The 18,353-nt window shown below is 38.6% G+C and overlaps 1 protein-coding gene across 1 annotated transcript in view; it reads left to right on the top strand.

Moving 5' to 3' along the window:
• FAR1 (fatty acyl CoA reductase 1) overlaps positions 1 to 18,353 on the top strand; it is a 102,312-nt gene that overhangs the window by 53,162 nt on the left and 30,797 nt on the right. The window contains exons 2-3 of the mRNA XM_006892055.1: positions 553 to 748; positions 16,158 to 16,333. Coding sequence (XP_006892117.1) covers positions 560 to 748; positions 16,158 to 16,333 — 365 coding nt within the window. The 5' untranslated portion in view covers positions 553 to 559. The remainder of the gene's footprint in view (positions 1 to 552; positions 749 to 16,157; positions 16,334 to 18,353) is intronic.

Raw genomic sequence — 18,353 nt, 5'->3', positions numbered from 1 at the left:
TTTGAACATTTCTTCATGTGCTTGTTGGCCATCTGAATGTCTTCCTTGGTGAAGTGTCTGTTCATATCCTGTGCCCATTTTTCAATTGGATTATTCTCCTTTATCTTGTTGTGGTGCCAAGCTAAGCTTTTGAGTCTTGCTCTTGCTGCTGATTTCTATTCAGTGTTATAAATCTGTTCCAAGGCAGAGAAACACTATTCAGTTTTGTGTAGTGTTTATCTGAGGTTTAAATGAAGACTTGAATTCTCTTTGCTAGAAAGGATTTTAAGAGATTATTTAGTACAAATGGCATTAATGAAGTTTAGGCCTGGAGAACGTGAGTGACTTACTTGAAGCCATCCAGGGGAAAAACACAGTGATTAGAAGTCGTCATTGCAGTTCCTTATTCTTTCTCCTCACTACAATGAACAAGACGTTAGAGTTTGCATTTGTTAATCTCATCTTTGATTTTTGCTTGTCCATTAAAATGCTTATTTGAATACCAAGAGATATTTAGTAATTAAGAAAAATAAAATCTTTGAACTAATGCTTCTTTGGTCATGTTTTCCTTAGGATCAGAATGGTTTCAATTCCAGAATACTATGAAGGCAAAAATGTCCTCCTTACTGGAGCTACTGGCTTCCTAGGGAAAGTGCTTCTGGAGAAGTTGCTAAGGTCTTGTCCTAAGGTCAATTCCATATATGTTCTGGTGAGGCATAAAGCTGGACAAACACCCCAAGAGCGAGTGGAAGAAATCGTAAGTGGCAAGGTATGTCTATAAAATAATTTAGAGTGGGGAAAATAATGTGTATTGATGTGTGTAGTTATTGTACTCAATAGCTACCTATATTTCTCTAGTATTTTGGAGTAGGGAAGCTAACTTAATATTTGCTATAGAGTAGCAATAAACTGACTTGTTATCATTAGTAGAAATAAGGTTTTCTCTGTGGTGGTCAAAATGGTTTAACAAATTGTAAAATATTATAAATATTTAAAAGATGTATTTAGTATGTAAGATAGAGCTTTGCTATAAACTCATAAATTCTCTCAGTATGAATTTATTTATTTATTATTGATGGATTATACAATTACTAGGGTAACTAATTTTCTTTCAGTCTTTAGATTTCTGTACATCGTGCTTATACTCTTTCACCCTACCTGTTCAATCTGTATGCAAAGCAAGTGATCTGAAAACCAAGACTGTGAAGAAATATATGGCATCAGGAATAGAGAAAGACTTTTCAACAACCCATGATAAGCAGATTAGGAGAGGTGATGACACCAAAGATATCACTTGCTGATGTCAGATGAATTCTGGCTGAGAGCAAAGACTATGAGAAGAATGTCTATTTGTGCTTCATTCACTGTGCAAAGGCGTTTGACTTTGTGGATCATCACAAATTATAGCTAACATGGAGAAGAATGGGAATTCCAGAACACTTGATTGTGCTTGTGTGAAACCTAGACCTAGACCAAGAAACTGTTGTGTGAATACAGCAAGGAAATACTATGTGCTTGAAAATCAGGAAAGGTCTGCGTCAGACTTGTGTTCTCGCCATACCTATTTAATCTATATGTTGTTGTTGTTGATTGCCATCAAATCAAGCACAACTCATAGCTTCCCTATTAATAAAAATGGCCCTAAGCTTTTCTATAACTATCATCATTTATCAAAGTTCATAAGAGTTTCCAGAGGCATGTTATTTAGGAAGTGAATGCTACTCCTGCTTCTAATTTAATCTATATACTGAGCAATTTATTCAACAAGCTGAGGTCTATGAAGAGAAATGTGGCATCAGGATTAGAGGAAGACTCATCAATAACCTTTGTTATGCAAATAATACAACTTGGCTTATGCAGACGACAGCCTTCCTTGCATGAAAGTGATGAGACCTTGAAGCACTTTCTACAAAATGCTGAACACTGCAGCCTTCAGTGGGTTGCATCTCAATATCAAAAAAACAGTAATCCTCACCACTGGACTGATAGACAACTTCATGGTGTATGGAGAAAGGATTGAGACTTGGATTTACAATCAGTACACTTGGTACCAGCAGTCAAGAAATCATATTGCTCTGAGAAAGGCTGTAGTCAGGGACTTTTCCAAATTATTGAGGAATAATGATTTCAGATTAAGGATTTAGATGTGCCAGATTTAGGTCATCATCTTTTCAGTCACTTGCTGTGCATCTGAGAGCTAGATGGTGACAGAGGATGACAGAATTGATGCCTTTGAATGGTGGTGCTGCAGAAGATCCCGTAGACTGCCAGGAAACCAAACATACATCTTGGAGAGAGTGCAGCCAGAGTGCTTTTTGGAGACAAAAGTGGTGAAGCCTCATCTCGCATACTTTGAGCATGTTGGTAGGAGAGAGGTTATTCGTTGGATTATGCATAGGAAGGTGGAGGGGTGGGGTATGAGAGAAAGACCCGCAACCAGGTGGATTGATAAGGTGACTGTGGCAGTGGGCTTGAGTGTGTCAGATAGTGAGGCTGTCACAGGATAGGACAGTGTTCAGATTGGTTGGTAATAGGGTCACTATGAGTTGTACTTGATAGACTGTACCCAACAACAACAAATCACACAGGAGTTGATTGCCTATATTTCTCTGACAGAGCATGTCATGGATTCAAACTCTATCTTTGGGTTGGCAGCACGACTCCTTATAACTAGGCCATCAGAGCTCCCTTTAACTTGAATGAAATGCCTAAAACTGTTAATAATTAACACAAGTGTGCGGCTAGTTTTAACTTTTTACTCTTGATTATTACGTACACTGTTTAGCTATTTTAAAGGAAGATAGGAACAACAGTATTTTTTTAAGTGAACTGGGAGAGGGGTAGGAAGGAAAATGGAACAATGAATGAATGAATGAAAATCTCTTTTCTGTAAACTTTCGTTAAAATCATAAAGTAAAACATTAAAAAGAAAATAAGTTAATATTTTAATACTTAGTGACGAAATGCAGCTACATAAGATCTCTTTAACAAATATTTCAAATGGTATAATTATTGTATTCAGTTACCTTGTTTATATCTACATAATAGCTTGGCATTCTGCTGGGCAACAAACTCAAAGAAATGCTTTTTTTATACTGTTAAGATATAACCGACCAATAAATCACCCGGTAGAAGGTTTTCAGAGGCATTAAATCACACAGGAGGAGGTTGCCTATCTTTGGCCCATGAAGCAGCAGCTGGTGGATTCCAGCTGTGTACCTTTGAATTGGCAGGGCAGTTCCTTACCACTAAGCTCCCAGAGTTCCTTTATTAGATACTGTTGTATTCTGTTGAGTTGTAACTGACTCATAGCTGACCCTCTAGCAGTTTTTCAGAGGCATTTAATTGCACAGAGGGAGATTGCTAGTCCTTCTCCCACAGAACCACTGATGTGTTCTGTGTGCCTTTGGGATTGCAGCTTCTTGTTGTTATGTGCCCCACTGAATCACCTATGACTCACAGTGACACTCTAAGTACAAGTAACTTAGAGACATGCAGATCAGAACAACAATGAGATATCATCTTGGCAATATTATTGAAGTTAAGTGTGAAAATAGCAAATGCTGGTGAGGATGTGAAGTGATTGAGACTGATACACTGCTAATGGGACTGTAAGATGGTGTAAGCATAGGAAAACAGTATGGTGCTTTCTCAAAAAGTTGAAAATAGAAATACTATTTGGTCCAGCAGTTTTCCTACCTGAATATATTCTAAAGAAATAAGATCTGTGATATGAACTTACATATGCATACCAATTTCACTGTTATTTACAGTGACAATGAGATGGAAACCCAAGTGCCCATCAACTGAAGAGTAGATAAACAAGCTATAATTTGTACACACACAATGGTATATTACACAATAGTAAAAAAAATAGCAGAGAAGGCAATAAACACTGCATACTTTGGATCAATCTGGAAGACATGCTGAGTCCAGTCAGTCAGTCACAAAGGGACAAATGTTGTTGTGTACTGTCGAGTTGAAACTGACTTATAGTTGACCCTCTAGTGGGTTTTCAGATGTATTTTAATTACAAGGGTGGAGATTGCTCATCTTTTCCCACAGAGCAGCTGGCGGATTTGAATTGTGTGCCTTTCAGATGCCACTAATATAAAAGCTAAAGATATATTTATACAAAGAAAGAAACATTCTTTGATGGTTACCAGGGATGAGAGGGGAAGAAAAATAAATTAGTAGATAGATAAATACTAAATTGAGTCAATAAAATACAATACCTTCACTTCCTCCATCCCCAGTTTTGACATTTAAAAATGTCTCCAGATGTTACCGGGGGGAACAAAAATCATTCCTAGTTGAGAACCCTGACTTACAAGAATGTTTTAAGTGGCAAAGAAAATCTTTATTGCATGACAAAGATTGAAATAAAATAGATTATATTAGGAATTAAATTCTGGAATGAGAAATATATTCAAAATCAAACCTGCTACCATTTGAATAATTTTCAATTCATGATGAGTCCCCTCCGTCCCCCAGTCAGGTTTCTGAGGTTATAAATCTTTATGAAAGGAAGTTGTCTTTTGTTCTCTCCAAGAGTGGCTAATGAATGTGAACTGCTAACCTTTCAGTTAGTAGCCTAATACCTTATGCATTACTATATTGTTAACTCAGTTAAGTAGGATGCGTTGAATAGTTGGGGAGGTGATCTGTTACCAGTATTGGAAAGGATGGAATAGACGGATTGTATTTACCAAAAATGTACAGGATCAGGTTTAAAGCAACAGCATCATGTGGTGTTGCAGATAACTGATTTGAAGAAGATGAAAGTCAATTTTTCAGAGTATTCCACTGGTAATTCCTTAGGTCTGCCTAGGCCTTAAATACTGATAATCTTCAAGGTCCTATTCTGGGCTTTTACTTCTTTTCGTGTAGTCCAGTGTAGATGGTTACTCAGCACTTTCTGTGTTGTGTGAGATGATGAATGGTTGTATGTGAACAGATTTGAAGTGGAGAATCTCACATATTCGATCTTGGGTTCTCATCTCTGTTACTACCTGTGTAATCTCTTCTACATCTATGTGTAGTAATATCTGTATCAGTTGTCTTGCTTTCTCCTTTGAGCTTCAGATCCATAGAACCAGTTACCTGTACTGTACATGTCATCTGTAGTGTCACATAGATAGTTTAAACTGTTTTTAGTATGATGAATTTAGTCACTTAGATGTTTATCACACCAAAGTCTTACCAGGCACCTTGCTGGTGCTAATAATGGCCTGTATACTGAACAGTATACAGGTAATTCATCCTCTTTTTACTGGATTCAAGGGTGCCCTTACTGCAGGCATGTACAGTGTGACTGAGATGAATTGCAGTATCCAAAGCACTTTAAGTAACCCTACAAGACGGCCTCCCCATCTAAAGACATTTATTGATTTTTCTACATGGACAGGCAGCTACTTACCTGCTTAACACATTATTCTCTCCATTTTAAAATTAGAGGGCTCTTTTCATTGAAAGGGTTAGTTTACATACAGGTCAGATATGTTGTTCTTATGTGCTGTCAAGTCACTTGCAACTCATAGCAACCCTATGTACAAGACCCCTAAGCCTTTCTCTATCCTGTGCCAACCTCATTGTCTCTGACATACTTATTCCCATGACCCCAATCACTGAATTGATTCATCTCATCAAGGGTCTTCCTTTCTTGCACTGTCCTTCTACCCTCCCAAACATGATGTCCCTCTCCAAAGACTGGTCTCTCCTTGCAGCATGCCCAGAGTATGTCAGATGAAGCTTCAGAATCCTTGCCTCCAAGAAGCAGACCAGTTTCACCCTCTCTAGGATGAACCTATTTGTTCTTCTAGCAGTCTATGATATATTCAACACTCTTCTCCAACACCACAGCTCAAAGGCATCAATTCTCTTTCTCTCATCCCTAGTCACTGTCCAGCTCTCTGATGCATAGCACACAACTGTGAAGACCATGGCTTGGATCAGGTGCACCTTAGTCTCCAGCCTGATACAGTTGCTCCTCAGTACTCTGGAGAGGTCCCTGACAGCTGACTTTCCCAATGCAGTTTGTCTTTTAATTTCCTGGCTGCTGGTACCAAGAGTGTTGATTGTGGAACCAAGCCAACTAAAATAGTTAACAATCTCAGTCTCTCCATCATCCATCCTGATGCTGCCGATTGGTCCATTGGTGAGAATCTGTTTTCTTGATGTTGAGCTTCAATCCACATTGAAGACAGCAAGTGCTTCAGGTCCTCCTCACTTTCAGCAACCAGGGTTGTGTCATCTGTATTACACTGGTTGTTGATGGATCTTCCTCCAATCTTGATGCTACATTCCTCCTCATATAGCGCAGCATCCTGGATGATCTGTTCTTCATACAGATTGAAAAAGTATGGACACAGAATACATCCCTGGCAGACACCCTTCCCAATTTTGAACCATGCAGTGTCTCCTTGCTCTGTTCTGACAACTGCCTCTTGGTTCAAGTATAGGTTTCGCGTAAGAACAATCACATGTTCTGGGATTCCCATTCTTCTTGGAGTCAACCACAGTTTGTTGTGATCCACACAGTCAGAAGCCTTTGCATAGTCAATGAAACACAGACAGACATTCTTCTGGTACTCTTCTGCTTTCTGCCAAGGTCCATCTAACATTAGCTGTAATATCCCTAGTACCACGGCCTCTTCTAAACCCAGCTTGCACATCAGGCAGTTCTCTGTTGATGTCTTGCTCCAGTTGTTTCTGGATAATTTTCAGCAGAATCTCACTTGCATGTCCTATTAATGATATTGTTCGATAGTTTCCACACTCTGTTGGGTCACCTTTCTTAGGAATGGGAACAAATAACGGTCTCTTCCAGACAATTGGCCAGGTGGCAGTCCTCCAGATTTCTTGGCACAACTTAGTGAGCACATCCAGGGCAGCGTCTGTTGAAGTATGTCAGTTGGTATGCCATCAACTCCTGGAGCCTTGTACTTTGCCAATTCTTTCAGGGCAACTTGAACTTCCTTCTTCATCACCACAGGCTCTTGCTCATATGTTGTTTCATGAAATTCTTCTGTGTCAGCCAATTCCTTCTGGTTCAGTGACTCTGTATATTCCTTCCATCTTCTTTTAATGCTTCTTGGATCATTTAACTTCTGCCCAAAGAAAGCATCCTTAAGTATTGCCACTCATGGCTTGAATTTGTTTTTCAATCCCTTCAGCTTAAGAAATGCTGAGCGAGTTCAGCCCTTTTGATTTTCTGACTCCAGGTTTTTGCACATTTCATTATAATACCTTGTTTTGTCATCCCAAGCTGCCCTTTGAAATTTCCTGTACAGCTCTTTAATTTCTTCCTTCTGCATTGGCTTCTCTGCGCTCTAATACAATATTCAGAGGCTCATCTGCCTTCCATCTTGGTCTTTTCTTCCTCTTCTGCCTTCTTAATGATCTTTTGCATTCTTCATGAACAATATATTCTTGATACCCTCCCAAAGCTCATTTGGTCTTCGTTCATTGGTGTTCAGGGCCTCAAACTTGTTCCTGAGATGGTTTTGAAATTCATTTAGGATAGACTTAAGGTCAAATTTTTGTTTCTGTGGATTTTATTTTATTCATCTTCAACTTGAACTTGCATATGAGTAGTGTTGGTGGTCTGTTCCACAATTAGCACTTGGCCTGGGTTTCACAGCTGATATTGGGCTTCTCCAGGGATTCTTTCCACAAGTGTAATTGATTTGATTCCTGTGCATACCATCCAGGTGAATTCCATATGTATAAAGGTATTTGCAATGAATAAATCATTGAATGTGCAGAATTCTGTCATTCTATCTCCAGCTTCATTTCTGTCACCAAGTCCATGTTTTCCAGTTGCTAATCCCTGCTCCCAACTTTCGCATTCCAGTCACCCACTGTTATCAGTGCATCTTGATTGCATGTTCCATTGATTTCTGAAAAAACGGTTTTCAAATGACAAATGCTACTTAAAAAAATGTATTTTGCTTATTTGGGGCAGGACAAATGGTATCTTTTATCACAGCATGGGATACTCCCTAACCAACAGAAACATTGTCTAGAGTATCAGGTGAGGTCATCAGGCTGGGGGCTTTTTAAAATTCTACCCCTCCTCTCCAGTCATTTACATTTTTCATAGGTAATTTGCATGACTCTGGAGAAGTTTGAGACAGGGTCAGAGCACAAAAACAAATGTTAACTATGTTTAACCAGTTTTGCAGACTGGAAAAACAGGGTGTTAGGAATGAAACTAAAGTTTTAGATAAAATATTTAACCGTAGTATGGACCAATTGACAGCATCAGGATAAATGGTGAAGAGATTGAGATTGTACACTGCTTTAGTTTGCTTGGCTCCACAGTCAACAGTCTTGGCACCAGTAGCCAGGAAATGAAAAGGCGCATTGCCACAGGAAAGTCTACTGTTAGGGACCTCTCCAAAGTACTGAAGAGCAGTGGTGTCTCCCTGGAGACTAAGGTGCGTCTGATACAGGCCATGGTCTTCGCAGTCACTTGTTATGCATCAGAGAGTTGGACAATGACCAAGGAGGATAGAAGGAGAATTGATGCCTTTGAGCTATGGTGTTGGAGAAGAGTATTGAGAATACCATGGACTGCTAGGAAAACAAACAGATTTGTCCTGAGAAGGGTTAAATCGGGTGGCTCCTTGGAGGCAAGGATTCTGAGGCTCCGTCTAACATACTTTGGACATGTTGTGAGGAGAGACCAGTCCTTGGAGAAGGACATCATGCTTGGGAGGGTGGAGAGACAGCACAGGAAGGGAAGGCCCTCTATGATGTGGATTGATTCAGTGACTGGGATAATAGGGATGGGAGTGTCAGAAACAGTGCGACTGGCACAGGACAGAGCAGAGTTTAGGGCTGTTGTACATAGGGTCGCTATGAGTCGCAAGCAACTTGACGGATCATAACAACAACAACAACATGTGCTATAACTTTAAAACAGTCCTTGGCATCAGGAATACAAAGGTCCTCACCACATGACCAGCAATCAACATTATGATAGATGAAGGAAGGATTGGAGCTGTCAGTGATTTTTACATTTCTTGGAACAACAATTAAAGCCCTTGGTACCAACCTCCAGGAAATTAGGAAATATGTGTTGGGCAAGTCTGCTGGCTTCCAAATGCTGAAGTTCCGTGATTTCAGTTTGAAGACTGAAGATGTGCCTAATTCAGGCCTTGGTTGTCTCAATCACCCGCTACTCGTCAGAGAGCTGAACAGTGAATAAAGATGACAGAAGAATTAATACCTTTGAGTTGGACTGGAGAAGAGTACTGAATATCCAGTGGACTACCAAAAGAACAGACATTGTTGTTGTTATGTGCCATTGAGTCATTTGTGACTTATAGCAACCCTATGTACTACAACCCTGAACTCTGCTCTGTCCTGTGCCAATCTCACTGTCTCTGATACACCCATCCCAATTAACCCCAGTCACTGAATCTGTCTACCTCATAGAGGGCCTTCCCTACCTGCGCCTGCCCTCCACCCTCCCAAGCATGATGTCCCTCTCCAAGGACCGATCTCTCCTTACAAAGTACGTCAGATGAAGCCTCAGAATCCTTGCCTCCAAGGAGCAGCCCAGTTTAACCCTTTCCAGGATGAATCTGTTTGTTTTCCTTGCAGTCATGGTATTCTCAATACTCTTCTCCAGCACCACAGCTCAAAGGCATCAATTCTCCTTCTATCCTCTTTAGTCATACTGTCCAACTCTCTGATGCATAATAAGTGATTGCGAAGACCATGGCCCGTATCAAACGCACCTTAGTCTCCAGAGAGACACCATTGCTCTTCAGTACTTTGGAGAGGTCCCTAACAGCTGACTTTCCCACCGTAGTACGTCTGGTGCCAAGAGCGTTAACTGTGGAGTCAAGTAGACTAAAGCTGTGAACAATCTCAATCTCTTCACCATCCATCCTGATGCTACCAATTGGCCCAGTCGTGAGAATCTTTGTCTTCTTGGTAATGTGCGTCAATCCATATTGAAGGCTGCAGTCCTTGACCTTCTGCAGCAAGCGCTTCAGGTCCTTCTCAGTTTCAGCAAACAGGGTTATGTCATCTGCATAACCGAGATTGTTGATAGATCTTCCACCAATCTTGAACCCACATTTCTCCTCATAGAGCCCAGCCTCCCGGATAATCTGTTCTGCATACAGGTTGAAAAGGTATGGAGACAGGACACATCCCTGGCGTACGCCCTTCCCAATTTTGAACCATGCAGTGTTTTCTTGCTCTGTTCTAAAGACTGCCTCTTGGTCCAAGTATAGGTTTCTCATTAGCATGATCAAGTGTTCTGGGATTCCCATTCTCCTCAGAGTCAGCCACAGTTTGTTATGATCCACACAGTTAAACGCCTTTGCATAATCAATGAAACACAGATAGACATTCCTCTGGTATTCCCTGCTTTCAGCTAAGATAATATCTCTAGTACCTTGACCCTTTCTAAACCCAGCCTGGACTTCTGGCTTCTCTGCTGACGTGCTGTTCCAGTTGTTTTTGGATTATCTTCAGTAGAATCTTGCTTGCATGTGAAAGAAATGATACTGTTCTATAGTTTCCACACTCTGTTGGATCACCCTTCTTTGGAATGGGAACAAATATAGATCTCTTCCAGTCAGTTAGTTGGCCAAGTGGTTGTTCTCCAGATTTCTTGGCACAACTTGGTGAGCATGTCCAGGGCAGCATCTGTTACCTGAATTATGTCAATTGGTATACCATCTATCACAAACAAACGTATCTTAGAAAAAGTGCAGTCAGAGTGCTCCTTGGAGAGAAAAATAGCAAAACTTCATCTTTCATCCTTTGGACATTTAGCGAGTTGAGGCTATATCTTGCAAAGGGATATCATGCTTGGAAAGATTGGAGGATCATTGAAGGAGATGAATATCCCAAACAAGATGGATTTGCAGAGTGACTTTTACAGTGGGCTCTAGTGTGTCAGAGATGATGAGGATGGCATTGGATAAGGTAGGGTTCAGTTCAGCTATTCATAAGATTGTTAAGGGTTTATACAACTCTGAGGCACCTAACAACAACAATAGCATCACTCTCATAGGGAGCTTTGGTGGCTCAGAGGTAAGGAATTACCCTGTCAACCAAAGGCAAGGGATTTGAATCTGCTAGCAACTCCTCAGGAGAAGATAAAGATGGACGGTCAACTCCCATGTGATTTACTCCCTCTGAAAACCCACTGTGTGGTGTCAGCTATGAGTCAGTCTTGACTCTGTGGTACACAGCATCACTTAGGTGGCTGGATAAAATCCATCAACATCATGGAGTTTATGTTCTCTGATCCTCAGATTCAGTCATTATCCATGTATTGTTGATATTACTTCTTAAATATCATTAAAGTGTATGTATCTTTGAATCCTTAATCATCAAGATTCAGACAATGATCTTTCTTCATGTATTTCAGAAGATAAAATGCATTGTAGCCAAACTGCTTATTGTAATTATATATCTGTTTGTGTAACATCCTCTTGTTTGAAATCCATCAATCTCTCACCATTTCTCCAAGATAGCATTTATTTAATATGACGTCGTGTTAGAAAGGGCCAGTCCATGGAAAAAAATATCATGTTGGGAAAGAGAAAGAAAGGAAAACCCTCAGCAAACTGGATTGACTCATTAACTAGGAAAATGAACTTGAGCATATCAGAGATCAGGAGGGTGGCTAAAGCAAGATACAGATCTGTTGTTTGTAGAACTGCTGTGAGTCATAGTTGACTTAATGGCATCTAAGATCAACAACACAAAGACACAATTATTTGGCCCTGATTTTGCTGGCCACTTCCCTCTTCTTATTCTGTTCCAGTCTTAATGAACTACTTTCCTTTTCTTAAAAAATTATGATTTGAAGGAGAGTTTGCATTGCAAATTGATTTTCCATTCAGTCATTCATATATATTTTATTTAATAACATTACAGTACTCCCAATGTAATTGAACTCTCCCCACTTTCTCCATGTAATTTCTAACTTTGTTAATCCTTCTTTCTTACTCTTTTCTGCCTTCTAGGCTTTACTTTTGACATATTCTGTTCTTTTTACCTTATATTAGGGTTAGTTACTGTTTTATTGGTCACCTTACAGGCTTGTTGAAGATCATCCAAAAATGGGTAGACCAGTAGTACATTGACAGACAGCTGCCAGAAATTCAAGCTCAGTTTAGAAGAGGCCATGGCACCATAGATGTTGCTGATGTCTGATGGATCTTAGCAAAAAGCAAAGAATACAAGAAGAATATCTATTTATGTTTTATTAACTATGCACAGCATTTGACTGTGTAGATCATAACACACTATGGTTAATATTGGGAAGAATTGGAATCCCAGAACATTTAATCATGTTTACACAAAATCTATATCTAGACCTGTTGTCTGAATAGAGCAGGGAAATTACTGCATAATTTAAAATCAAGAAATGTATGTGTTTGGGTTGTATCCTTTCTCTGCACCTACTCAATCTGCATGCTGAACAAATGCTTTAAGAAGCTAGACTCTTTGAAGAAACATATGGCATCGGGATAGGAGGAAGTCAACTCTTTAACAACTTGGATTATGCAGATGACACAACCTTGCTTGCTGAAAAATAAGGAGATCTTGAAGTGCTTGCTCCAGAACATCAAAATCTACAGCCTTCAGTATTGATTATATCTTAATATGAAGAAAAGAAAAGTTGTCACCAGCATGATAGATGGAGAAAAGATTGAAATTCAATGACAATCGACACTCTTGGTATCAGCAGTTAAGAAATCAAGAAACATACTGCATTGGGAAAGTCTACTGTTTACAGTAAGGTACCTCTCCAAATTACTAAGGAGCAGTGATACCAGTTTGAACATTGTGATGACTGATTCAAGCTGTGATGTTTTCGTTCACTTGCTGTACATCAGAGATCAGTAGGGTGACAAGAAATATGTGAGCTTTATATAGTGTTGGAGAAAAGTATTGAATATCCTGTGAACTGGCAAAAGAAAAGATAAATCTTGATGAAGGTGCCTCTACAGTGATCCGTAGAGGCACAAGTGATGCAGGTTCATCTCTCATACTAATGAAAGTATTCCTTGGAAAAAGACATTGTGTTGGAGAAGTGGAAGGAAGGTCAGCTTCAGAGAGAAAGTCCCTTAGCAAAATTAATTGACTGACTACAGAAGTGGGGTCAAGTGTGGCAGAGATGATGAAGATGATGCAGAATAGGACAAGGTTCAAATCTGTTGTTATTCATAGGGTTACTATTAGTTGGACTCGACTTGAGCACATATAAAAATGCAATAGTTTGGCTGAAAGTTGAGCCATGGGGCTCGTTTTGTTACAGGTTTGAAAGGTACTTAAGGACCATTGTCTTGAGTTTCCACCAATGTCTATTGGACCAGTAAGCCTGGCTTTTTAAAATGTTTTTGTTGTTGTTGTTTTGTGGTTGTTCTTATTTTTGTTTGTTTTTAAGTTTTATTCTGCATTGTTTCCCTCCTCACACACACACCCAGTCTGGGATCTTCTACTATGGTCCCTTTTGCAGTCCTTAGTGACAGCGGGATACCATCTATCTCTTCTGGTTTTAGAATTACAGAAGTTGAGATCTATGTGATCCATTAATTCTTTGCACTCATTATTATGATGCATCTTGACTTTTCTTCCCTTTGTTCCAGATAGGATGAGAACAGTAGTTGCACTTTAGATGACTGGCTTGTAAAGCCTTTAAGATTGTAGTTCTTATTCATTATTGAACTGCTTTTAATTCCTCAAATATACTACCCTTTGATGTATCTTATAAAAGAACATCCTTATGCTATTCTTTTCATTGCCTTTCTACCACTGAAACACATGTACATATACCCTCTCTTGTCATTTAGGTATCAGCATACAATGCCATTTACTTTGAGAAGCCATGCTGGTTGTGCTATATTTGCTTAGTTGTTTCCTTTGTGCATTCTCAAACTATTATGCTACCTCTATTAGGAGGTCTGGTGGCCCTAGTGGTAAGAAGCTGTGGTGTAATCCAAAAAGTGCATGGTTTGAATCCACCATTTGATCTACCAGCCAATTCACCAGCTATTCCATGGGAAATAATGGACCATCTCCTCTCATGTGATTTGACTGTGTCTGAAAAATCTATTGGGGGGCCAACTATGAGTGATTTCCAGTTTGTTGGCACACAACAGTAACATCAACAACATTATATTACTTAACAGTGCTATAATTTATCTATTTTGTTTTTCCTGTTGGACTCTAAATAATATAAGGGCAAAACCCCTTTCCTTATTTTCTCTAAGCCTAGAAGATATCTGGACAATGTGAAATAGTGAATTTATTTTATTTTATTAATTTTAATGACGTTTACAGAGATTTTGGATTTCCATTCATTCATTGTTGCACTTTTCCCCCTGCCCAGCCCTCCCCCCCAGTTCACCCCCCTCTTTGAAAAGTAAAAGAAAAATTCTTTCATTGGTATACAATCCCTCTGCACTCCCTCCCCCCCCACCCCAGTACACTCCACAATGCAACCTTAATTCTGGACTCTTGTGATAGCCATAATACCCTATCATATATCGCTTTTAAATTGTTCTCTCCCTCATCTGTTTCAATTCAGTATACATAATTTAACCAGTTTTTCTCAGTCTTATCCCAACCCTGAAGTCAGTCCCATTCTACAACAGTGGCACCATGCAGTATTTGTCCTTTTGCGACTGAGTTATTTCATTCAGCATAATGTCCTCCAGGGTCACCCATTTTGAATAATATTGCATGAGTTCCTCGGTTTTGAATGCAGCGTAGTATTCCATTGTGTGAATATACCACAGCTTCTCTATCCATTCGTTTGTTGATGGGCACTTAGGTTGTTTCCAACTCCTTGCTATTGTGAACAAAGCTGCAGTAAACATGGATGTGCATATATCTGCTTGGATGTCGGTTATGGTCTCTTTAGGGTATATTCCCATTAGTGGAATTGCTGGGTCAAATGGTATCTCTATTTGCAACTTTTTGAGAAGGCACCACACCATTTTCCACAGTGGTTGCACCATTTTACTCTTCCACTAACAGTGAATAAGGGTTCCAGTTTCTCCACAACCTCGCCAGCATTTGTTGCTTGCTGTTCTGTTAAATTTTGCTATTCTGACTGGGTTGAGATGATATCTCATAGTTGTTTTAATTTGTATCTCTCTTAGGACTAGGAATTTTGAACATTTCTTCATGTGCTTGTTGGTCATATGTTGGTCTTCTTTGGTGAGGTGTCTGTTCATCTTCTGTGCCCATTTTTCAATTGGATTATTTACCTTTATTTTGTTGTGGTGGTGAATATTTTTTTTTAATTAATATAAGAATATACCAATATTGTCATCACCTGCTGGCAATGGTGTCGGGAAAGACTATATACTGAAGTCATTTAGGAAGGTAAAGTAACCACTTGAAAAGAATGTGTAGACTTTCTTCTCAGGTTAGAATGATTGCAATTATCACTTTTAAAATTTGCAGTTAACAGCTTAATGTGAATTAGACCTGGAGATAACATCACTATTCCTCTATAAAATCAGAAATAAAAGTTCAGTTTGATTCACAAGTGAATATACCATTTACATTAATCATTTTGTGATCCAGGTGACCCTCTAGCTATATTTGTTCCTTCAGGTATATTTAATTTTTAGGTTAGAATCATAGTTTGTCAGTTTGTATTCTTCATATTTGCTTACTAAATCTTTTTCCCTATTAATGTGTTTACTTTTTAAAAAAAATTTTAGACTTAATATAGAATGTGAATCTTGGTGTTTAATCCACTGAAAAAGAATAAAACCAAAATAAATTGAAGTGATAGATTAAAAGTCTGAATTTTAATAATCTAAATGGTCATTTTAAACATTGTCTTAATGTTTGTACTGTTTAAGTTTGTTCTTCAGGGTGATATCTGTCTTATCAACAAGAGCTTTAACAGTTTAAATCGAGCTCAATAAATGACTCTGCCTTTTGCAAATTATTGATTTAGTCTCTCTCCAATTCCTTATCTATAAACTGAAGGTAAAATAGTATGTGTCTCATACAGTGTTTCCTATACAGAAAAAATAGAAATGAATACCAAATTTAGAAATTATGTGATTTAAGTTTTTAAAATAAAGTGATTTGAGTGTATAAAGGTGAGTAATAATACGGCTATGAAGTTGAAAAGTACTGCCTTAAGATAAATATTTTTCTCTCTTTAATAGCTCTTTGACAGATTGAGAGATGAAAATCCAGATTTTAGAGACAAAATTATAGCAATCAGCAGTGAGCTTACCCAACCTAAACTGGCTCTTAGTGAAGAAGATAAAGAGGTCATTCTAGATTCTGTCAATATTATATTCCACTGTGCAGCTACAGTAAGGTTTAATGAGAATTTAAGGTAAGTGTCATTATTTGCATAATTTTGAATTTCAGTATGTTTGCTTTAAAAGATATGATTTGAATTTTTTTTTAATTTGAAAATGCTTTGAAACTGTTTACTATACCATAGGGAGCTCTTGGAGACCTAATAAGTAAGGATTTGTGCTGCCGCTGAAGGCGAGTAGTTCAGATCCACTGGCTGCTCTATAGGAGAAGATGAGCAGTCTCCTTCTGTGCAATTTACAGCCTCTGAAAACCTGATGGCGGGTCATCTCAGAGACAGTTCCCACTTCACGGCAATGACTTTTGACCTTATGATAAGTGTGGGTCTGTAGTGTTAAGAGAATTTTCTTTCTCTTTATTATCTTTAAAAATATTGGCTACCTAGTATATGTTTATGTTTGGAAGAAATTGTCATGGATTTAAGTATGCCAGCAGAAAAGGAGGCGGTAAGAAGTGGGAAATATAGAATAGGAGAAAGAGCAGTTTATCTTAGGCAGAAATAAAATCTTAAGAAGTAATAGTGTTTCTCTGGGTTTCCTCCCTTCTTCAGGAGCTTATTTTCTACTCCATATCTTATCCATCTGAAAAATGAAACAAAATTAGGCTCAGTGTTTCCAGAATGAGATGAAGAAGCCTATAAATTTCAGTCACCCCTTATTTTGTTTTTGGTAGCAGGATTAATCAAGGGGTCAGATGAGTAGAACACACTGGATATAAGTTTAATTGTAAAATTTCATTTAACTTCCTTTAATATGCCCATTTCAAGAAGGAAAACATCATTTAAAATATTCACTGTTTTATGAAGTATAGCAAATATGCATTTTAAATAGTTCCTTTTTTTCACTAGCTTATTTACAAAATTATAATACAAATTGGAACAAATTCTTTCCATTTCCCTCACCATCCCCCCCAATCAAATTGTACAACCTGATGAGTAATCAATCCCCTCTTCTCCCTGTATATCCACATCCCTCTGCTTCCAGCCTCTCCCACCCCTTCTGGATCCTTATACTCATTCTACAATGACGGTTTTACACAGTATTTATCCTTGTGGGACTGAGGTAGTTCACTTAGCATAATGCTCTCCAGTTCCTCCCAAGTTAGGTAATAATTTACATTGTTCCTGCGTGCTACATAGTATTCCATTGTGTGAATGTACCATAATTTGTCAATCTATTCATTTGTGGTTGGACTTTTGGACTGTTTCCATGTTCTTGTGATGGTGAATAATGCTGCTATGAACATACGTGTGCAAATCTCAGTTTGTGCCTCAGTTCTCATATTTTCAGAGTATAGTCCAAGTAGTAGAATAGCTGGGTCATATGAAATTTCTGTGTTCAGCTTTTTTGAGGAAGCACCAAACTGCCTTCCAGAAGGGTTGCACCAATTTACAGTCCCACCAACAATGTATAAAGTTCCTTTCTCGCCACATCCTCTCCAACTTCTATTACTTGGCTGCCCAGTTAAATAAACTTTACCACTCTTACTGGACTGAGATGGTACCTCACTGTGGTTTTGATTTGCATCTCTCTTATTGCCGGTGATTTGGAGCATTTTTTCGTATGTCTGTTTGCTATTGGAATATCTTCTTAGAAAATTCTTTCCATAGCTTTTGCCCATTTTGTAATTGGATTCTCAATCCTTTTTCTTGTGGAGGCCCAGGAGTATTCTGTAAACTTTTGTTATAAGACTCTTGTCAGAGATGGTATTACCAAATGTTTGTTCCCAGTCTGTAGGTTTTCTTTTCACCCTGTTGGGAAAAGTTTTTGATGTGCACAGAGATTTAATCTTTCGAAAGTCCCATGCATCAATTTTATCCTCTTTGGATTGTGCATTTTAGGTTGTATTTGGCAGTCTCTTTATACCTTGGACTAGTGCTCATAAGCTTGAGCACAGTTGGCCTCTTATGAATGTTAATGGTGTCGGGCTTTACTCTCCAGGTCTCTGATCCTCTTTGAGTTGATTTTTTTTCCTATAATTATATTTTATTAATTTTCATAAACATTTACAGAGATTTTGGGTTTCCATTCATTCAC

The sequence above is a fragment of the Elephantulus edwardii genome, unplaced genomic scaffold (genome assembly GCF_000299155.1).
Source record: "Elephantulus edwardii isolate Elephantulus edwardi_28Jun2011 unplaced genomic scaffold, EleEdw1.0 scaffold00109, whole genome shotgun sequence".
In the NCBI taxonomy this organism is placed as follows: Eukaryota; Metazoa; Chordata; class Mammalia; order Macroscelidea; family Macroscelididae; genus Elephantulus; species Elephantulus edwardii.
The sequence above is the reverse complement of the archived record's forward strand: the minus strand, read 5'-3'. Positions and strand labels throughout refer to the sequence as shown.